This window comes from Amia ocellicauda, chromosome 14 (genome assembly GCF_036373705.1).
Source record: "Amia ocellicauda isolate fAmiCal2 chromosome 14, fAmiCal2.hap1, whole genome shotgun sequence".
NCBI lineage: Eukaryota > Metazoa > Chordata > Actinopteri > Amiiformes > Amiidae > Amia > Amia ocellicauda.
In genome coordinates this window covers 21344604-21362518 of record NC_089863.1, presented here as the reverse complement: position 1 = coordinate 21362518, position 17915 = coordinate 21344604, and the positions used below count along the sequence as shown (strand labels likewise).

The 17915-nt window shown below is 51.3% G+C and overlaps 2 protein-coding genes across 2 annotated transcripts in view; one reads left to right on the top strand and one right to left on the bottom strand.

The window, feature by feature from the left end:
- Positions 1 to 3112, top strand: part of itga10 (integrin, alpha 10) — a 26441-nt gene extending 23329 nt beyond the window's left edge. The window contains exons 28-30 of the mRNA XM_066721020.1: positions 457 to 552; positions 663 to 776; positions 2556 to 3112. Of these exons, the coding sequence (XP_066577117.1) occupies positions 457 to 552; positions 663 to 776; positions 2556 to 2612 (267 nt within the window). The 3' untranslated portion in view covers positions 2613 to 3112. The remainder of the gene's footprint in view (positions 1 to 456; positions 553 to 662; positions 777 to 2555) is intronic.
- polr3c (polymerase (RNA) III (DNA directed) polypeptide C) lies at positions 3029 to 17915 on the bottom strand. Its single transcript, XM_066721016.1, has 15 exons — positions 17729 to 17915; positions 17065 to 17211; positions 16717 to 16978; positions 14314 to 14496; positions 14151 to 14236; positions 13421 to 13525; positions 13042 to 13134; positions 12748 to 12828; positions 12582 to 12633; positions 4611 to 4671; positions 4378 to 4528; positions 4193 to 4294; positions 3973 to 4022; positions 3710 to 3859; positions 3029 to 3214 (listed from the first exon to the last, which is right to left on the bottom strand). The coding sequence occupies exons 2-15, from the start codon at positions 17209 to 17211 to the stop codon at positions 3133 to 3135; spliced, it is 1605 nt and encodes a 534-aa protein (XP_066577113.1). The 5' UTR covers positions 17729 to 17915; the 3' UTR covers positions 3029 to 3132.

Sequence of the window (17915 nt, the reverse complement as noted above, 5' to 3'; positions counted from 1 at the left end):
GGCAGGAGGGAGGGAGGGAGGGAGGGAGGGAAAGCAGGAGAGAGATGGAGGGAAGGAGAGCAGGAAGGAGAGGGAAGGAAAGAGAGCAGGAGGGGAGAGATGGAGATAAGGAAGGAGAGGGAGGGAAGGAGAGAGGGAGATAAGGAGAGCAGGAGGGGAGAGGGGGAGATGAGGGAGGGAGAGGGAAGTAGAGATTGTAGAGGGAGGGAAAGGGCAGGAGGGAGAGGGAGGGAAGGAGAGAGGGAGGGAGAGAAAGCAGGAGATAGAGGGAGGGAAGGAGAGAGAATGGGAGGGAAGGAGAGAGAAAGGGAGGGAAGGAGAGAGGGAGGGGGAGGGAAAGAGCAGGAGAGAGAGAGAGAGAGAGAGAGGGAGGGAAGGAGAGAGACAGGAGGGAAGCAACCATGTCTCTCAGCACAGCATGACACTTTCTCTTCATCCCTCTCCCTCTCCGCGCAGACGCGGTTTAAGTCGGTGCAGATCGTCAGTGTGGTCGGTCTGTCGGTGCCCGAGTCCAGCGTCCTGCGCCTGGGAGACAGTGCCCTGAGGAGAGAGGTACAGGGGAGGGGGAATGAGTGGACGGAGAGGTAGAGGGAGCGGGGGAGTGTGAGAGAGAGAGAGGTAAAGAAGGAGATTAAAAGCTAACCTCCCTCTCTCCCCTGCAGTCGGTGCTGGAGGTGCTGCGGGGGCGTGCCGTACCCGTGTCTCTGTGGATCCTCATCGGCAGCATTGTGGGGGGTCTCCTACTGCTGGCCCTCATCATCTTCATCCTGTGGAAGGTCAGTGTAACGGAACTGGACACTGGACTCTAACGCACTGAGACTGGACACTGGACAACAGGGATAAAATTAACTTTTTCGGCCACTACCGTAGAAGGATAAAACTTACCAGCCACTTGGTATATTCACCAGTAAAAGGCAAACATCACCAGAAATGCATGAGGGTGCGTAAATGTGTGGTGAACATGTTAAAACGTGGCATTTATTCAGGTAATTAATCAATCACTATAACAGAAGCTAACTGCACACCTGTATAGACTAGACAGGTGTGTATGAGGAAAAGGATCTGGATAGAAAACATGCTCCCACACAGTTTCTACTTGCAAGTGTTATAAGGTCTATTGAATTATAACACTTGCTAGTAGAGACTGTGCGGGAGCATCGTTTTCAAATGAATCAATCACATGCAATAACACGGCAGCTGCTGGGGATCTGTATAAACACACTAACACATGAGAAGGGGTGTTAATGACACATTATTGCTCTTCATACTCCTCTTCAGTGGGTTTCTGCACGTCATTAAAATGATTTCCTTGGATTGGCTAGATATTCATAGAGTCACGGTCTGTGGTTGGGTAGAAAATATATCATCTCTAGGAATGATGACAGACAGTGATGTTGTTTCCATCGGTCAATACGATGCACGCCAGCAGAGACGCGATGTGAACAAACCGCACGTTTCTCTTCAGCAGAATCTCCATCTCTATCGCAAATCATTTCAACACAAATGAATATGTTGTAATTGATGAATACTTATCTAACACAACAACTTTGTTAAATACATATCAATGTAAAAACACATTATCATAAGACGTATGGAAATGGCATAATAACAGCAGACCTGTCAACTCTCTCGCATGTCGTGTCAGACCCTTGTATTTTTGTCCCGACATTATCACAACTTTTTATTTCAAATTCAAATTAACTATAAAGGTTGTGAATATTTGTTTTATAAAGGAATATATTGCAATTACAGCTGTATTTGACCGACCAATATGTTTTTCTTTTTCATTTTTTATACATTTTCATTAAATTGCCAGTTTAGCAATGTGAGCCTTAACATTAGCGTCCCTGTTTCAATATTTTCTGGTCACAACAGCGAAATACAAAATGTATATGACCTATCTATCTAGCTAATTTATACAATCTACTTGACTAACCGATTGACTTTTCCTCTCCACACCACACTCAGATTGCCGCTCTGTGTTCGGAAACACAACTGTGCGTTCGAGTTCCAGCGAATACAGAATAAAGAGCACTAGCTGGCTGTGTGTGTGTTCATGTGTTTGTTGCTCCTCTTTCCTTTTCTGTCATATAATTCTGAAACACTTTGATCCAGGTAATTAAAAAGTCAGTCATAATGTCTATGAAAAGTTATTAAAAGTCATTATTTTTCCACATCCTTAACCTCCTTACTCCTCCTTCATTGCTCGCCATGAAACATGTCTTCCTAGACCGAAGACTGTCCAGATGCCATATATTTTTAGAAAACATGATATTGCGGTTTGCCGAATCAACTAACATACCAACACTACAACGTCAACAAATTAATTAGTATTTTGAAACATACTGACAAATACTGTATCAGAAACTAAAAGCTGAGTTCCTGTACACTTGTTGGCTACCCGCCAAAGTGGCTGGTAAAATCTACCCACATTTGGCAGGTGGCGGGTGTTAGTTTATTCCCTGCTGGACACTAACACACAGAGACTGGACATTGGACAATAACACACTGAGACTGTCTTCACTCTGTCCCAATGTCCTCTCTCTCTCTCTCAGCTGGGATTCTTCTCGCGGAAGAAGCCAGGGACGGAGGAGAAGGAGGCGGAGGACTGATGGCCGTCCCCGAGGCAGCACAATCCCAGGGATGCGGTTTCCACAGTGACCCCAGGGATGACTGTTCTTCCACCCCAAATCAATCGCACCTTTTATATATAAATATATATATATATACATTCGATTTTTTTATGAAAACTAACTCCCACGGCTACAGTCAGACACAGTTTCAGAAACCACGACCCTGGAGGAGCAGGGACACAGATACAGAGGGAAATGAAACATCTTGACGTTTTCAGCAGGGTTCGGTGTTCAGTGTCAGTGCCCCCAATTCTGTGCAGAGACCCAACTGCACTCACCTGACCACTCTCACTATCACCACAGAGCTCTGCTGTGGGGCCCTGAGCACCTGGGCAGCAGTGCGAGGGCCCTGTGCTCTGGAAAGTATTGTGCTGTTAAACACAAAGACACAGTAAAACTTTTTAAAGTTGTTTATTTACAAAAACATTCCCACACCACTCCTACAGAATCACTGTCAAAATAAAATGAAATGAAACGTCCCAGGCTGTGCGAGTCTCTCTCAGTGCGTCGTCTGTGTGGAGCTGATGTATGACTCCAGCAGGAAGATGGTCTCGTCCACCTGGTTCTCACTGGAGTCCAGCCTGGAGAGAGAGGGACAGTGAGACACAGGGAAAGAGAGAGACACAAAACACTGACCTGCAAAAACAGAGGCACTGACACAGAGAGGGACACACAGAGATGGGCGCAGGGACACACAGAGACAAACACATTGGCATGCAGAGAGGGACACACAGAGACAGACGCACTTGCACGCAGAGACACAGACACACTGGCACACAGAGAGGGACACAGAGACAGACGAACTGGCATGCAGACACACTGGCACGCAGAGAGGGACACACACAGATAAACACATTGGCATGCAGAGGGTCACACAGAGACAAACACATTGGCATGCAGACAGGGTCACACAGAGACAAACACATTGGCATGCAGACAGGGTCACACAGAGACAGACGAACTGTCACGTAGAGACACTGGCACGCAGAGAGGGACACACAGAGACAAACACATTGGCATGCAGAGAGGGACACGAAGAGACAGACGCACTAGCACGCAGAGGCACAGACACTAACTTGTTGACGTGGTGTCTCAGGGCGTCCAGCTGCTGTCTCTCTGGCGCCGTCACCATGTCCTCCACCTCAGCCAGCTGCGCCGTCTCCGCCCCGGTGGCCTGCAGGGACGCCAGGATGGCCTCCACGCGCTGGGACTTCTCCAGCAGCCGCCTGAGAGAGAGGGAGGGGAGGAAGAGAGGAGAGATAGAAACAGTCGCAAGTACAACACCAGCAGTGGAGTGTCTGTGTCACCGGAGTTATGGGCGTCTCCCACTGTCACTCACTTGTTCTCCTTTGTCTCAAACAGGCGTCTCTCTATCAGGTTGGCCACTGTCTGAGAGAGAGGGAGAGGGTCAGCGCTGCAGTCAGTCAGGCAGTGTTACACAGTGTCTACATCAGTGTTACAGTCTTCCAGTATTGTGTCAGTGTGTTACTGTGCGTGTCAGGGTGTGTCAGCGCGTTACAGTGTGTTACAGTGCACGTCAGAGTGTGTCAGTGCGTTACCTTGTAACAGTGCTGCAGCAGCATGCGTGCCGTGGGCAGGAGGTTCACTGTGTACAGGAAGAAGGTCCTGGAGGGGGCGTGGTCAGGCGTCTTGGGGATCTCCTGCAGAGAGACACACCATTATACAGTACAGAGTGTGTAGAGTACAGCGTGTGTGTGTGTTGTGTACAGTGCGTGCTGCGTACCTGCAGTTGCACCAGGTTGTGTGACAGCAGTGTGTACAGCATCTCCTTGGCCTCTTTGGCTGGGATCATGGCGAAATCCTCCACCTGCTTCTGCTCCAGGTGCCGTTTCCGCAGCAGCAGGCGGAAGATGCGGGCGGACCTGGAGCCGAACCTGCGGGGGGGAGGGGGCACCGTCACGCACACAGCACACGGCACACAGAGACGGGTTGGCGGCGGCGGCAGCGGCTCCTCACCTCTCCTGAACGATGGACTCCAGAGCAGCACGGGCCAGAGAGGCCAGGGCTCTGTGCAGGTCTGACTGTGAAGGAGCAAATCACTCACTGCACACAGCACTCGCCTACTCACTCACACAGCACAGAGCACTCACCTACTCACTCACTGCACAGAGCATTAGCCTACTCACTCACAGCACAGAGCACTCACCTACTCACTCACAGCACAAATCACTCACTGCACACAGCACTCGCCTACTCACTCACACAGCACAGAGCACTCACCTACCCTACTCACTCACTGCACAGAGCATTAGCCTACTCACTCACAGCACTCACTCACACAGCACAGAGCACTCACCTACCCTACTCACTCACTGCACAGAGCATTAGCCTACTCACTCACAGCACAGAGCACTCACCTACTCACTCACAGCACAAATCACTCACTGCACACAGCACTCGCCTACTCACTCACACAGCACAGAGCACTCACCTACCCTACTCACTCACTGCACAGAGCATTAGCCTACTCACTCACAGCACAGAGCACTCACCTACTCACTCACAGCACAAATCACTCACTGCACACAGCACTCGCCTACTCACTCACACAGCACAGAGCACTCACCTACCCTACTCACTCACTGCACAGAGCATTAGCCTACTCACTCACAGCACAGAGCACTCACCTACTCACTCACAGCACAAATCACTCACTGCACACAGCACTCGCCTACTCACTCACACAGCACAGAGCACTCACCTACCCTACTCACTCACTGCACAGAGCATTAGCCTACTCACTCACAGCACAGAGCACTCACCTACTCACTCACAGCACAAATCACTCACTGCACACAGCACTCGCCTACTCACTCACACAGCACAGAGCACTCACCTACCCTACTCACTCACTGCACAGAGCATTAGCCTACTCACTCACAGCACAGAGCACTCACCTACTCACTCACAGCACAAATCACTCACTGCACACAGCACTCGCCTACTCACTCACACAGCACAGAGCACTCACCTACCCTACTCACTCACTGCACAGAGCATTAGCCTACTCACTCACAGCACAGAGCACTCACCTACTCACTCACAGCACTCACCTACTCACTCACTGCACAGAGCATTAGCCTACTCACTCACAGCACAAAGCACTCACTGCACAGAGCACTCACCTACTCACTCACACAGCACAGAGCACTCGCCTACCCTACTCACTCACTGCACAGAGCACTCACCTACTCACTCACAGCACAAAGCACTCACTGCACACAGCACTCGCCTACTCACTCACACAGCACAGAGCACTCGCCTACCCTACTCACTCACTGCACAGAGCATTAGCCTACTCACTCACAGCACAGAGCACTCACCTACTCACTCACAGCACTCACCTACTCACTCACTGCACAGAGCATTAGCCTACTCACTCACAGCACAGAGCACTCACCTACTCACAGCACAAAGCACTCACTGCACACAGCACTCACCTACTCACTCACAGCACAGAGCACTCGCCTACCCTACTCACTCACTGCACAGAGCATTAGCCTACTCACTCACAGCCCAGAGCACTCACTACACACAGCACTCGCCTACTCACTCACAGCACAGAACACTCGCCTACTCACTCACACAGCACAGAGCACTCGCCTACTCACTCACAGCACAAAGCACTCACTGCACACAGCACTCACCTACTCACTCACACAGCACAGAGCACTTACCTACTCACAGCACAGAACACTCGCCTACTCACTCACAGCACAGAGCACTCGCCTACCCTACTCACTCACTGCACAGAGCATTAGCCTACTCACTCACAGCACAGAGCACTCACTGCACACAGCACTCACCTACTCACTCACAGCACAGAGCACTTGCCTACTCACTCACAGCACAGAGCACTCACTCACACAGCACAGAGCATTCGCCTACCCTACTCACTCACAGCACAGAGCACTCACTGCACACTGCACTCACCTACTCACTCACAGCACAGAGCACTCGCCTACTCACTCACAGCACAGAGCACTCACTCACACAGCACTCACCTACTCACTCACACAGCACAGAGCATTCGCCTACCCTACTCACTCACTGCACAGAGCACTAACTGCACACAGCACTTGCCTACTCACTTACACAGCACAGAGCACTCGCCTACTCACTCACACAGCACAGAGCACTCGCCTACTCACAGTACACAGCACTCGCCTACTCACTCACACAGCACAGAGCATTCGCCTACCCTAATCACTCACAGCCCAGAGCACTCACTGCACACAGCACTCGCCTACTCACTCACAGCACAGAACACTCGCCTACTCACTCACACAGCACTCGCCTACTCACTCACACAGCACAGAGCACTCGCCTACTCACAGTACAGAGCACTCGCCTACTCACTCACACAGCACAGAGCACTCGCCTACTCACAGTACAGAGCACTCGCCTACTCACTCACACAGCACAGAGCACTCACCTACTCACAGTACAGAGCACTCGCCTACTCACTCACACATCACAGAGCATTCGCCTACCCTAATCACTCACAGCCCAGAGCACTCACTGCACACAGCACTCGCCTACTCACGCACAGCACAGAACACTCGCCTACTCACTTACACAGCACAGAGCACTCGCCTACTCACTCACACAGCACAGAGCATTCGCCTACTCACAGTACACAGCACTCGCCTACTCACTCACACAGCACAGAGCATTCGCCTACCCTAATCACTCACAGCCCAGAGCACTCACTGCACACAGCACTCGCCTACTCACTCACAGCACAGAACACTCGCCTACTCACTTACACAGCACAGAGCACTCGCCTACTCACTCACACAGCACTCGCCTACTCACTCACACAGCACAGAGCACTCGCCTACTCACTCACACAGCACTCGCCTACTCACTCACACAGCACAGAGCACTCGCCTACTCACAGTACACAGCACTCGCCTACTCACTCACACAGCACAGAGCATTCTCCTACCCTAATCACTCACAGCCCAGAGCACTCACTGCACAGCACTCGCCTACTCACTCACAGCACAGAACACTCACCTACTCACTTACACAGCACAGAGCACTCGCCTACTCACTCACACAGCACTCGCCTACTCACTCACACAGCACAGAGCACTCGCCTACTCACTCACACAGCACAGAGCACTCGCCTACTCACAGTACACAGCACTCGCCTACTCACTCACACAGCACAGAGCATTCTCCTACCCTAATCACTCACAGCCCAGAGCACTCACTGCACAGCACTCGCCTACTCACTCACAGCACAGAACACTCGCCTACTCACTTACACAGCACAGAGCACTCGCCTACCCTACTCACTCACTGCACAGAGCACTCACCTACTCACTCACAGCACAAAGCACTCACTGCACACAGCACTCGCCTACTCACTCACACAGCACAGAGCACTCGCCTACCCTACTCACTCACTGCACAGAGCATTAGCCTACTCACTCACAGCACAGAGCACTCACCTACTCACTCACAGCACTCACCTACTCACTCACTGCACAGAGCATTAGCCTACTCACTCACAGCACAGAGCACTCACCTACTCACAGCACAAAGCACTCACTGCACACAGCACTCACCTACTCACTCACACAGCACAGAGCACTCGCCTACCCTACTCACTCACTGCACAGAGCATTAGCCTACTCACTCACAGCACAGAGCACTCACCTACTCACTCACAGCACTCACCTACTCACTCACTGCACAGAGCATTAGCCTACTCACTCACAGCACAGAGCACTCACCTACTCACTCACAGCACAGAGCACTCACTGCACAAAGCACTCACCTACTCACTCACACAGCACAGAGCACTCGCCTACCCTACTCACTCACTGCACAGAGCATTAGCCTACTCACTCACAGCCCAGAGCACTCACTACACACAGCACTCGCCTACTCACTCACAGCACAGAACACTCGCCTACTCACTCACACAGCACAGAGCACTCGCCTACTCACTCACAGCACAAAGCACTCACTGCACACAGCACTCACCTACTCACTCACACAGCACAGAGCACTTACCTACTCACAGCACAGAACACTCTCCTACTCACTCACAGAGCACTCGCCTACTCACTCACAGCACAGAGCACTCGCCTACCCTACTCACTCACTGCACAGAGCATTAGCCTACTCATTCACAGCACAGAGCACTCACTGCACACAGCACTCACCTACTCACTCACAGCACAGAGCACTTGCCTACTCACTCACAGCACAGAGCACTCACTCACACAGCACAGAGCATTTGCCTACCCTACTCACTCACAGCACAGAGCACTCACTGCACACTGCACTCACCTACTCACTCACAGCACAGAGCACTCGCCTACTCACTCACAGCACAGAGCACTCACTCACACAGCACTCACCTACTCACTCACACAGCACAGAGCATTCGCCTACCCTACTCACTCACTGCACAGAGCACTAACTGCACACAGCACTTGCCTACTCACTTACACAGCACAGAGCACTCGCCTACTCACTCACACAGCACAGAGCACTCGCCTACTCACAGTACACAGCACTCGCCTACTCACTCACACAGCACAGAGCATTCGCCTACCCTAATCACTCACAGCCCAGAGCACTCACTGCACACAGCACTCGCCTACTCACTCACAGCACAGAACACTCGCCTACTCACTCACACAGCACTCGCCTACTCACTCACACAGCACAGAGCACTCGCCTACTCACAGTACAGAGCACTCGCCTACTCACTCACACAGCACAGAGCACTCGCCTACTCACAGTACAGAGCACTCGCCTACTCACTCACACAGCACAGAGCACTCACCTACTCACAGTACAGAGCACTCGCCTACTCACTCACACATCACAGAGCATTCGCCTACCCTAATCACTCACAGCCCAGAGCACTCACTGCACACAGCACTCGCCTACTCACGCACAGCACAGAACACTCGCCTACTCACTTACACAGCACAGAGCACTCGCCTACTCACTCACACAGCACTCGCCTACTCACTCACACAGCACAGAGCACTCGCCTACTCACTCACACAGCACTCGCCTACTCACTCACACAGCACAGAGCATTCGCCTACTCACAGTACACAGCACTCGCCTACTCACTCACACAGCACAGAGCATTCGCCTACCCTAATCACTCACAGCCCAGAGCACTCACTGCACACAGCACTCGCCTACTCACTCACAGCACAGAACACTCGCCTACTCACTTACACAGCACAGAGCACTCGCCTACTCACTCACACAGCACTCGCCTACTCACTCACACAGCACAGAGCACTCGCCTACTCACTCACACAGCACTCGCCTACTCACTCACACAGCACAGAGCATTCGCCTACTCACAGTACACAGCACTCGCCTACTCACTCACACAGCACAGAGCATTCGCCTACTCACAGTACAGAGCACTCGCCTACTCACTCACACAGCACAGAGCATTCGCCTACCCTAATCACTCACAGCCCAGAGCACTCACTGCACACAGCACTCGCCTACTCACTCACAGCACAGAACACTCGCCTACTCACTTACACAGCACAGAGCACTCGCCTACTCACTCACACAGCACTCGCCTACTCACTCACACAGCACAGAGCACTCGCCTACTCACTCACACAGCACTCGCCTACTCACTCACACAGCACAGAGCATTCGCCTACTCACAGTACACAGCACTCGCCTACTCACTCACACAGCACAGAGCATTCGCCTACCCTAATCACTCACAGCCCAGAGCACTCACTGCACACAGCACTCGCCTACTCACTCACAGCACAGAACACTCGCCTACTCACTTACACAGCACAGAGCACTCGCCTACTCACTCACACAGCACTCGCCTACTCACTCACACAGCACAGAGCACTCGCCTACTCACTCACACAGCACTCGCCTACTCACTCACACAGCACAGAGCACTCGCCTACTCACAGTACACAGCACTCGCCTACTCACTCACACAGCACAGAGCATTCTCCTACCCTAATCACTCACAGCCCAGAGCACTCACTGCACAGCACTCGCCTACTCACTCACAGCACAGAACACTCGCCTACTCACTTACACAGCACAGAGCACTCGCCTACTCACTCACACAGCACTCGCCTACTCACTCACACAGCACAGAGCACTCGCCTACTCACTCACACAGCACTCGCCTACTCACTCACACAGCACAGAGCACTCGCCTACTCACAGTACACAGCACTCGCCTACTCACTCACACAGCACAGAGCATTCTCCTACCCTAATCACTCACAGCCCAGAGCACTCACTGCACAGCACTCGCCTACTCACTCACAGCACAGAACACTCGCCTACTCACTTACACAGCACAGAGCACTCGCCTACTCACTCACACAGCACTCGCCTACTCACTCACACAGCACAGAGCATTCGCCTACCCTAATCACTCACAGCCCAGAGCACTCACTGCACACAGCACTCGCCTACTCACTCACACAGCACAGAGCATTCGCCTACCCTAATCACTCACAGCCCAGAGCACTCACTGCACACAGCACTCGCCTACTCACTCACAGCACAGAACACTCGCCTACTCACTCACACAGCACTCGCCTACTCACTCACACAGCACAGAGCACTCGCCTACTCACAGTACACAGCACTCGCCTACTCACTCACACAGCACAGAGCTTTCGCCTACCCTAATCACTCACAGCCCAGAGCACTCACTGCACACAGCACTCGCCTACTCACTCACAGCACAGAACACTCGCCTACTCACTTACACAGCACAGAACACTCGCCTACTCACTCACACAGCACAGAGCACTCGCCTACTCACTGCACACAGCACTCGCCTACTCACTCACAGCACAGAGCACTCGCCTACTCACTCGCCTACCCTAATCACTCACAGCCCAGAGCACTCACTGCACACAGCACTCGCCTACTCACTCACAGCACAGAACACTCGCCTACTCACTCACACAGCACAGAGCACTTACCTACTCACAGCACAGAGCACTCGCCTACTCACTCACACAGCACAGAGCATTCGCCTACCCTAATCACTCACAGCCCAGAGCACTCACTGCACACAGCACTCGCCTACCCTACTCACTCACTGCACAGAGCATTAGCCTACTCACTCACAGCACAGAGCACTCACCTACTCACTCACAGCACTCACCTACTCACTCACTGCACACAGCACTCACCTACTCACTCACAGCACAGAACACTCGCCTACTCACTTACACAGCACAGAGCACTCGCCTACTCACAGTACAGAGCACTCGCCTACTCACTCACACAGCACAGAGCATTCGCCTACCCTAATCACTCACAGCCCAGAGCACTCACTGCACACAGCACTCGCCTACTCACTCACAGCACAGAACACTCGCCTACTCACTCACACAGCACTCGCCTACTCACTCACACAGCACAGAGCACTCGCCTACTCACAGTACACAGCACTCGCCTACTCACTCACACAGCACAGAGCTTTCGCCTACCCTAATCACTCACAGCCCAGAGCATTCACTGCACACAGCACTCGCCTACTCACTTACACAGCACAGAACACTCGCCTACTCACTCACACAGCACAGAGCACTCGCCTACTCACAGTACACAGCACTTGCCTACTCACTCACACAGCACAGAGCATTCGCCTACCCTAATCACTCACAGCCCAGAGCACTCACTGCACACAGCACTCGCCTACTCACTCACAGCACAGAGCACTCGCCTACTCACTCACACAGCACAGAGCACTCGCCTACTCACTCACACAGCACTCGCCTACTCACTCACACAGCACAGAGCACTCGCCTACTCACTCACACAGCACAGAGCACTCGCCTACTCACAATACACAGCACTCGCCTGCTCACTCACACAGCACAGAGCACGAACTCACACACTCAGTTCATCACTGAAGGATACTGATGACAAACATCCCTCCACCACTGTCTCCTGACCTGCCCACAAACTCCATCTAGAGAAAGAGAAAGAAAAAGGAGAGAGTGACAGCGAAAGAAAGATATTACGGTATTGTATGACAGTAACGACAGCTCGGTACAGCAGTGGCCTGGGCTGTGCTGGGTCTCACCGGGTCGTCCACCAGCAGGGAGAGGTACTGGTCCAGGACCGGACGAGAGATGCTGTAACCAGGGGGCAGAGCACGGAAGATCTGGACATGGGAAGGACACACAGACATACAGACTGTTAAACTACTGCGATAATTATAATCAGCACTTTAATAAAATATTGATTTATTGATGATGATGATGATGATTATGGCTTTTATTAAAATAGAAAAAGGTTTGTAACAGGGACACAGAGCCGGTCACAGGTGACCCAGAGTCCCTAAAGCACGGACACCGTGACCTCCCAACCTGCTCACCTCATTAGCGGACAGCGGCTGAGTGCAGGCGGCGCCGGGTGGGGACATGACCTCGCTCATCCTCAGCATGGTCCTCACAATCTCACTGCTGGTCTGAGCACACAGAGACACGCAAAGAGACAAAGAAACATGGGGAGACATGCAGAAAGACAGAGATATTCAGAACGCCAAATAGACACGCAGGGCCACACATAAGGGAGACACGCAGGGCACACACAGTCACACAGGGGACACGGGGACATACAGAGACATGCAGGGAGAGACAATCAACCACATGTAATCAGTATTGCCATGTATGACTCCTGAGGGGCAAGTCTCACCCTATAATTACCCCTGCCCGCCCCGTACCCCCTCCCATCCGCCCCGGCCCCTGTCTGACCTGGTCCAGCTTGCTGGCCACTGCGCCGACGATGGCCTGGTCCCTGAAGTGATGATGGAAACGCTCGAAATTCACCTGCCAGTACACACCTGCATCCTCAGCATCCTGCACGACCCAGAGAGAAAGAGAGGGGGATGAGTGAGGGAGGGAGGGAGAGAGAGGGGGGATAAGTGAGGGAGGGAGAGAGAGAGGGAGCGAGAGAGAAAGACGGAGGGAGAGAGAGGGAGCGAGGGGATGAGTGAGGGAGGGAGAGAGAGAGGGAGCGTGAGAAAGACGGAGCAAGAGAGGGGATGACTGAGGGAGCGAGAGAGAGGGGATGAGTGAGGGAGGGAGAGGGGGGATGAGGGAGGGAGGGAGAGGGGGGATGAGGGAGGGAGGGAGAGAGAGAGGGAGCGAGAGAGAGAGGGGATGAGGGAGGGAGGGAGAGAGAGGTAGCGAGGGGATGAGTGAGGGAGGGAGAGGGAGCGAGGGGATGAGTGAGGGAGCGAGAGAGGGGATGAGTGAGGGAGGGAGAGAGAGAGGGGGGGTGAGGGAGAGAGGGAGGGAGGGAGAGAGAGAGAGGGAGCATGAGAGAAAGGGAGCGAGAGAGAGGAGATGAGTGAGTGAGGGAGCGAGAGAGAGGGAGGGAGAGGAGATTGAGTGAGGGAGGGAGGGAGAGGGAGGGAGGGAGGATGAGTGAGTGATGGGAGGAGGAGAGATGGTGAGTGGAGACTCCGCCCACACCCTGTACCTCAATGTCCGGGGTGTCGAGCCGCGCCCTCTTCGGCCTAGTCTCTCCCTCTCTGTCCTCAGATGACCGTCGCCGCTTACCAGCACCTCAACACAACACAACACTGTCAGTACACGAAACACACACAACAGTCAGAACGCAACACACACACACACACACACACCTGTGAAGCTGACCCGGGGCAGGGTGTAGCGCTGGGCGGGGCAGTCCGTGAGCGTGGGGGCAGAGCCAGGACCAGGGGCGTCTGTGATTGTCTCGTCCACCGAGGGGCAGCGCTGCAGGAAGTGCGTCTCCACCAGGCGGGAAAACGCAGCGGCCACCTCACTGAGCTCCACACAGCGGCCCGCTACACAACAACACAACACCATCAACACAACTAGGGCCCGACAGATATATTGGGACACCGATATTATCAGCTGATATTGGCCTTTACATAAATATCTGTATCGGCACATATTCCACCATAATGCACCGATATATTTTCTCAAATTATTGGCTAAATATTTTTTTTCAAATTACCATAAAATCCTTCGTCAGACTTCAGACAATAAATACATACATGTTTATTTTGTTTTATCGTTGTTATTATATTTATTTATATAACATAGTTATGGTGCTTTAGTTTCCCACTCCACAGTGATTCTCATGCGCTGTGCGCACTATTGAGCACCGTGGCGTAACAAACACCCCCACTGAGAAACACAGGGCTCAAACTAATAAACATGTGTTTTACTTAAACCCTCATAACCAATAGAAAGTGTTTTTGAAAGCTGTGCTGCATTTGAGTACCCACGGTTTTGATTATTGCTTATTTTCGTCATGACTGAAGATTACCGTATATTATGGCACAGAGGCACATTTTCACTTTTCAGAATTCACAATAGCAATTCAAATACAGAAAAACAGTAAATGTTTGCTGAAGATGTTGACTGGATATCCGCAGACAAAAACTGTCTCCAAATGACAAGCATGCTCAGATCACAGTAAAACATCTAAAGAAAATTAATGAAAAACGTATCTCTCAGACAATGTTGGATAAAACTGAAACTATACAAGGTATTTATAAAACTATTTCAAATCCTACATCGTGTTTTGGCTGTGATTCATATTGCATACGCTTAACATATATATTAAATACGTTACAATTGAGGGCATTTTTAAATGCATGTTTTTAAACAAATACAGCTGTGTTGTGCTGTCTGCGCTATAACCTGCCCCTGTATGATCAGCAGTATGGAGTACCGAGCAGGACTTGAGACCTGAGAAAACCTGACGCGTGTAAAATACAAATATAATCTAGACCAGCAATTACCACTACCATAGTATTTGCTCTAATGTATAGAACATTTGTCTATTTGTGTGTGAAATTGCTCACATACCTTGGTCTTGCATTTTTTTTATAGTTTTCCTTTATTCTACATTATTCTAATTTAATTCATTTTTACAATGTTTGATTTGTGGTTGTTATTTATGATGAAAATTATTGTTATTATGTAAAATGTAAAAATCCTGCCTTCAATGCATATTTGACACCATTTCTCTCTGACAGGGAGAGATTTGAGGGATCCATGCTAGAAAATGTCTGTTTTGCACGCTAACAAAAAAGTAAATATCAGCAGATGTATCAGTAATCAGGAAATGTAGCTTCCCAATTATCGGTATGGGACCCAAAAAACCTGTATGGGTCGGGCTCTAAACACAACACAGCCACCTCGCTGAGCTCCACACAGCCACCCTCTACACATCAACACAACACAGCCACCTCCAAGATTACAAACCTGTCAAAACTAATATCGTGTCATTTCTGTCCCACCTCCTAAAGGCAAGTAACCAATCAGACGCATCACATACATTCTGTCCCCTGGACCAGTCTCGTCCTATCAGTTGGTTTCCAAAACCTCACTTGCTCATGTACCCCTGCCGGCAGGACTAAGCAGAGTGACAGTTCAGAGAGCCTTTGACAGATTAGAATTATTTTAATGGGGGGAAAAATGAGAAACGATGTGGAAGCAGCGATCGGCTGCAAGATCTTCATTGTGAGACCGTGAAATAATAGTAAAATCCACAATTTTCCTGAGGAACTCCTTCAGTTTGTGCACTGCCCAGTCACCATGGAATGTTTATTTAACTTAAGGATAAGGAACGCCATGCTGTTTACCATAATGTGGATATTGTGTTTCAATATATATAAATATATTTCACTTTATCTGTCAAAATGCAAGTGGGGAAAATCATTTTCCCAGCTGGGCCTGATCAAAACAAACTCAGGACCTCAGTGGCTGAACCACAGACTCTGATGTCTGTTGAATAGGATCTGCTGCGTCAGAGGGACGTCACTCTTATCAGTCAGTGAGTTTGCGTCAAAGAAAGTAAACAGAGCAGAGCATCGGTGTTGTGTCATATTGGTTGTTGCCAGCTTAAATTGTGGTACAGTGCCACAGCACCGCCTGTACTCTTATTACATGATTTATGCTGGTGTCTTTCAAACTGCTCATAGCCTAGGGCCACAAAAGGTCTTAACCCGGGTCTGCTCCCATTTCACTCTCACACCCCCCCCGGCCCTCACCCTCCATGCTGCTGGTCAGCCGGTCGGCGACGGTGCGCACGGCGCGGCTCATGGTCATGTGACCGTGCTGCAGCAGCTCCTCCACCAGCAGCTCCCCGGCGTCGCCGTACAGCGCCTTGGCCGTGTAGATGTAGCGGGGGAAGCGCAGCCGCCGCATCACCGCGTCCACGGAGACCGCGTACTGAACGCCTCCCCGCGGTGGCCCCACGCTGCTGAACACACACATGCCCTGCTGCACCAGCACACACACGGCCTTCTTCACCTGGGGAGGGATGGAGAGAGAGAGTACAATAAAGAGAGGGAGGATAAAGAGAGAGGTGTGTGTGTGTGTGTAGGGTGGCGAGTTACCAGGTGCAGGGGGGTCCCGGTCTCGGCGGCGATGGCACGCAGGGTCTGCTGGCTCCCACGCAGCAGATGAGTGCCCACCCGCTCCACCACCGCCCCGAACATCTCCTGCAGCAACAGCCCACACACCCGCACCTCTTGCTCTGTCATCTGGAGAGAGAGAGAAAGAGAGAGAGAGAGAGAGTTAACACTGACACCTACGTACCCAGATATCTGCATATTAAAGGAGTAATGACCATGGCTTAATTAGTCTTGGGGTAATCATTTCCTCAGTTCTGTACTGTTATATAATCTGGTCTATGGGGACAGATGAACATTTTTGCCACAAATGGCCCTGCATACTTTAACGTCTTCTGATAAATAAACCATAAAGTGCAATATACAGTTACACACCATGTGCAGTATTATCCCTGCTTGTGACACACACACACACAAGACACGCAATCATGCACACAAACACGTTTTCTACTACTACTACTACTACTACTACTACTACTACTACTACTACTACTACTACTACTACTACTACTGACTGTCACATGATACTCCTACACTTATTTATACTACTACTTACACTAACCTACTAACTGTCATCACCGATATTGACTTCCATACACACACAGTCACATGTATGCAAAGTATCCTCTCATTCAAACACAACACTGACCGCTGCTGCTGTACACTGGCTGACAACATCCAAACGTGTTCAGGAGATAAGGGTCTCCCGCTAATCAGGATCACCGCTGTTTGAAACACACCTCCCTGTGTTTATTCAGGCCGACTTCTTCACTCAACAAACGTGAGTAACAACAACTACAGTACTTCCGGGGCCACGCTAAGCACTTCCGCCCCTC

What these genes read in the sequence shown, in the direction of transcription:
- polr3c (XM_066721016.1), bottom strand. Translation starts at nt 17,211, where the DNA reads ATGACAGAGCAAGAGGTGCGGGTGTGTGGGCTGTTGCTGCAGGAGATG. An exon ending in TCGACACCCCGGACATTGAG is followed by an intron (nt 13,526 to 14,150) that starts GTACAGGGTGTG and finishes TGGGTCGTGCAG; the next exon opens with GATGCTGAGGATGCAGGTGT. An exon ending in TGGAGGGATGTTTGTCATCA is followed by an intron (nt 4,672 to 12,581) that starts GTATCCTTCAGT and finishes CTTCACAGTCAG; the next exon opens with ACCTGCACAGAGCCCTGGCC.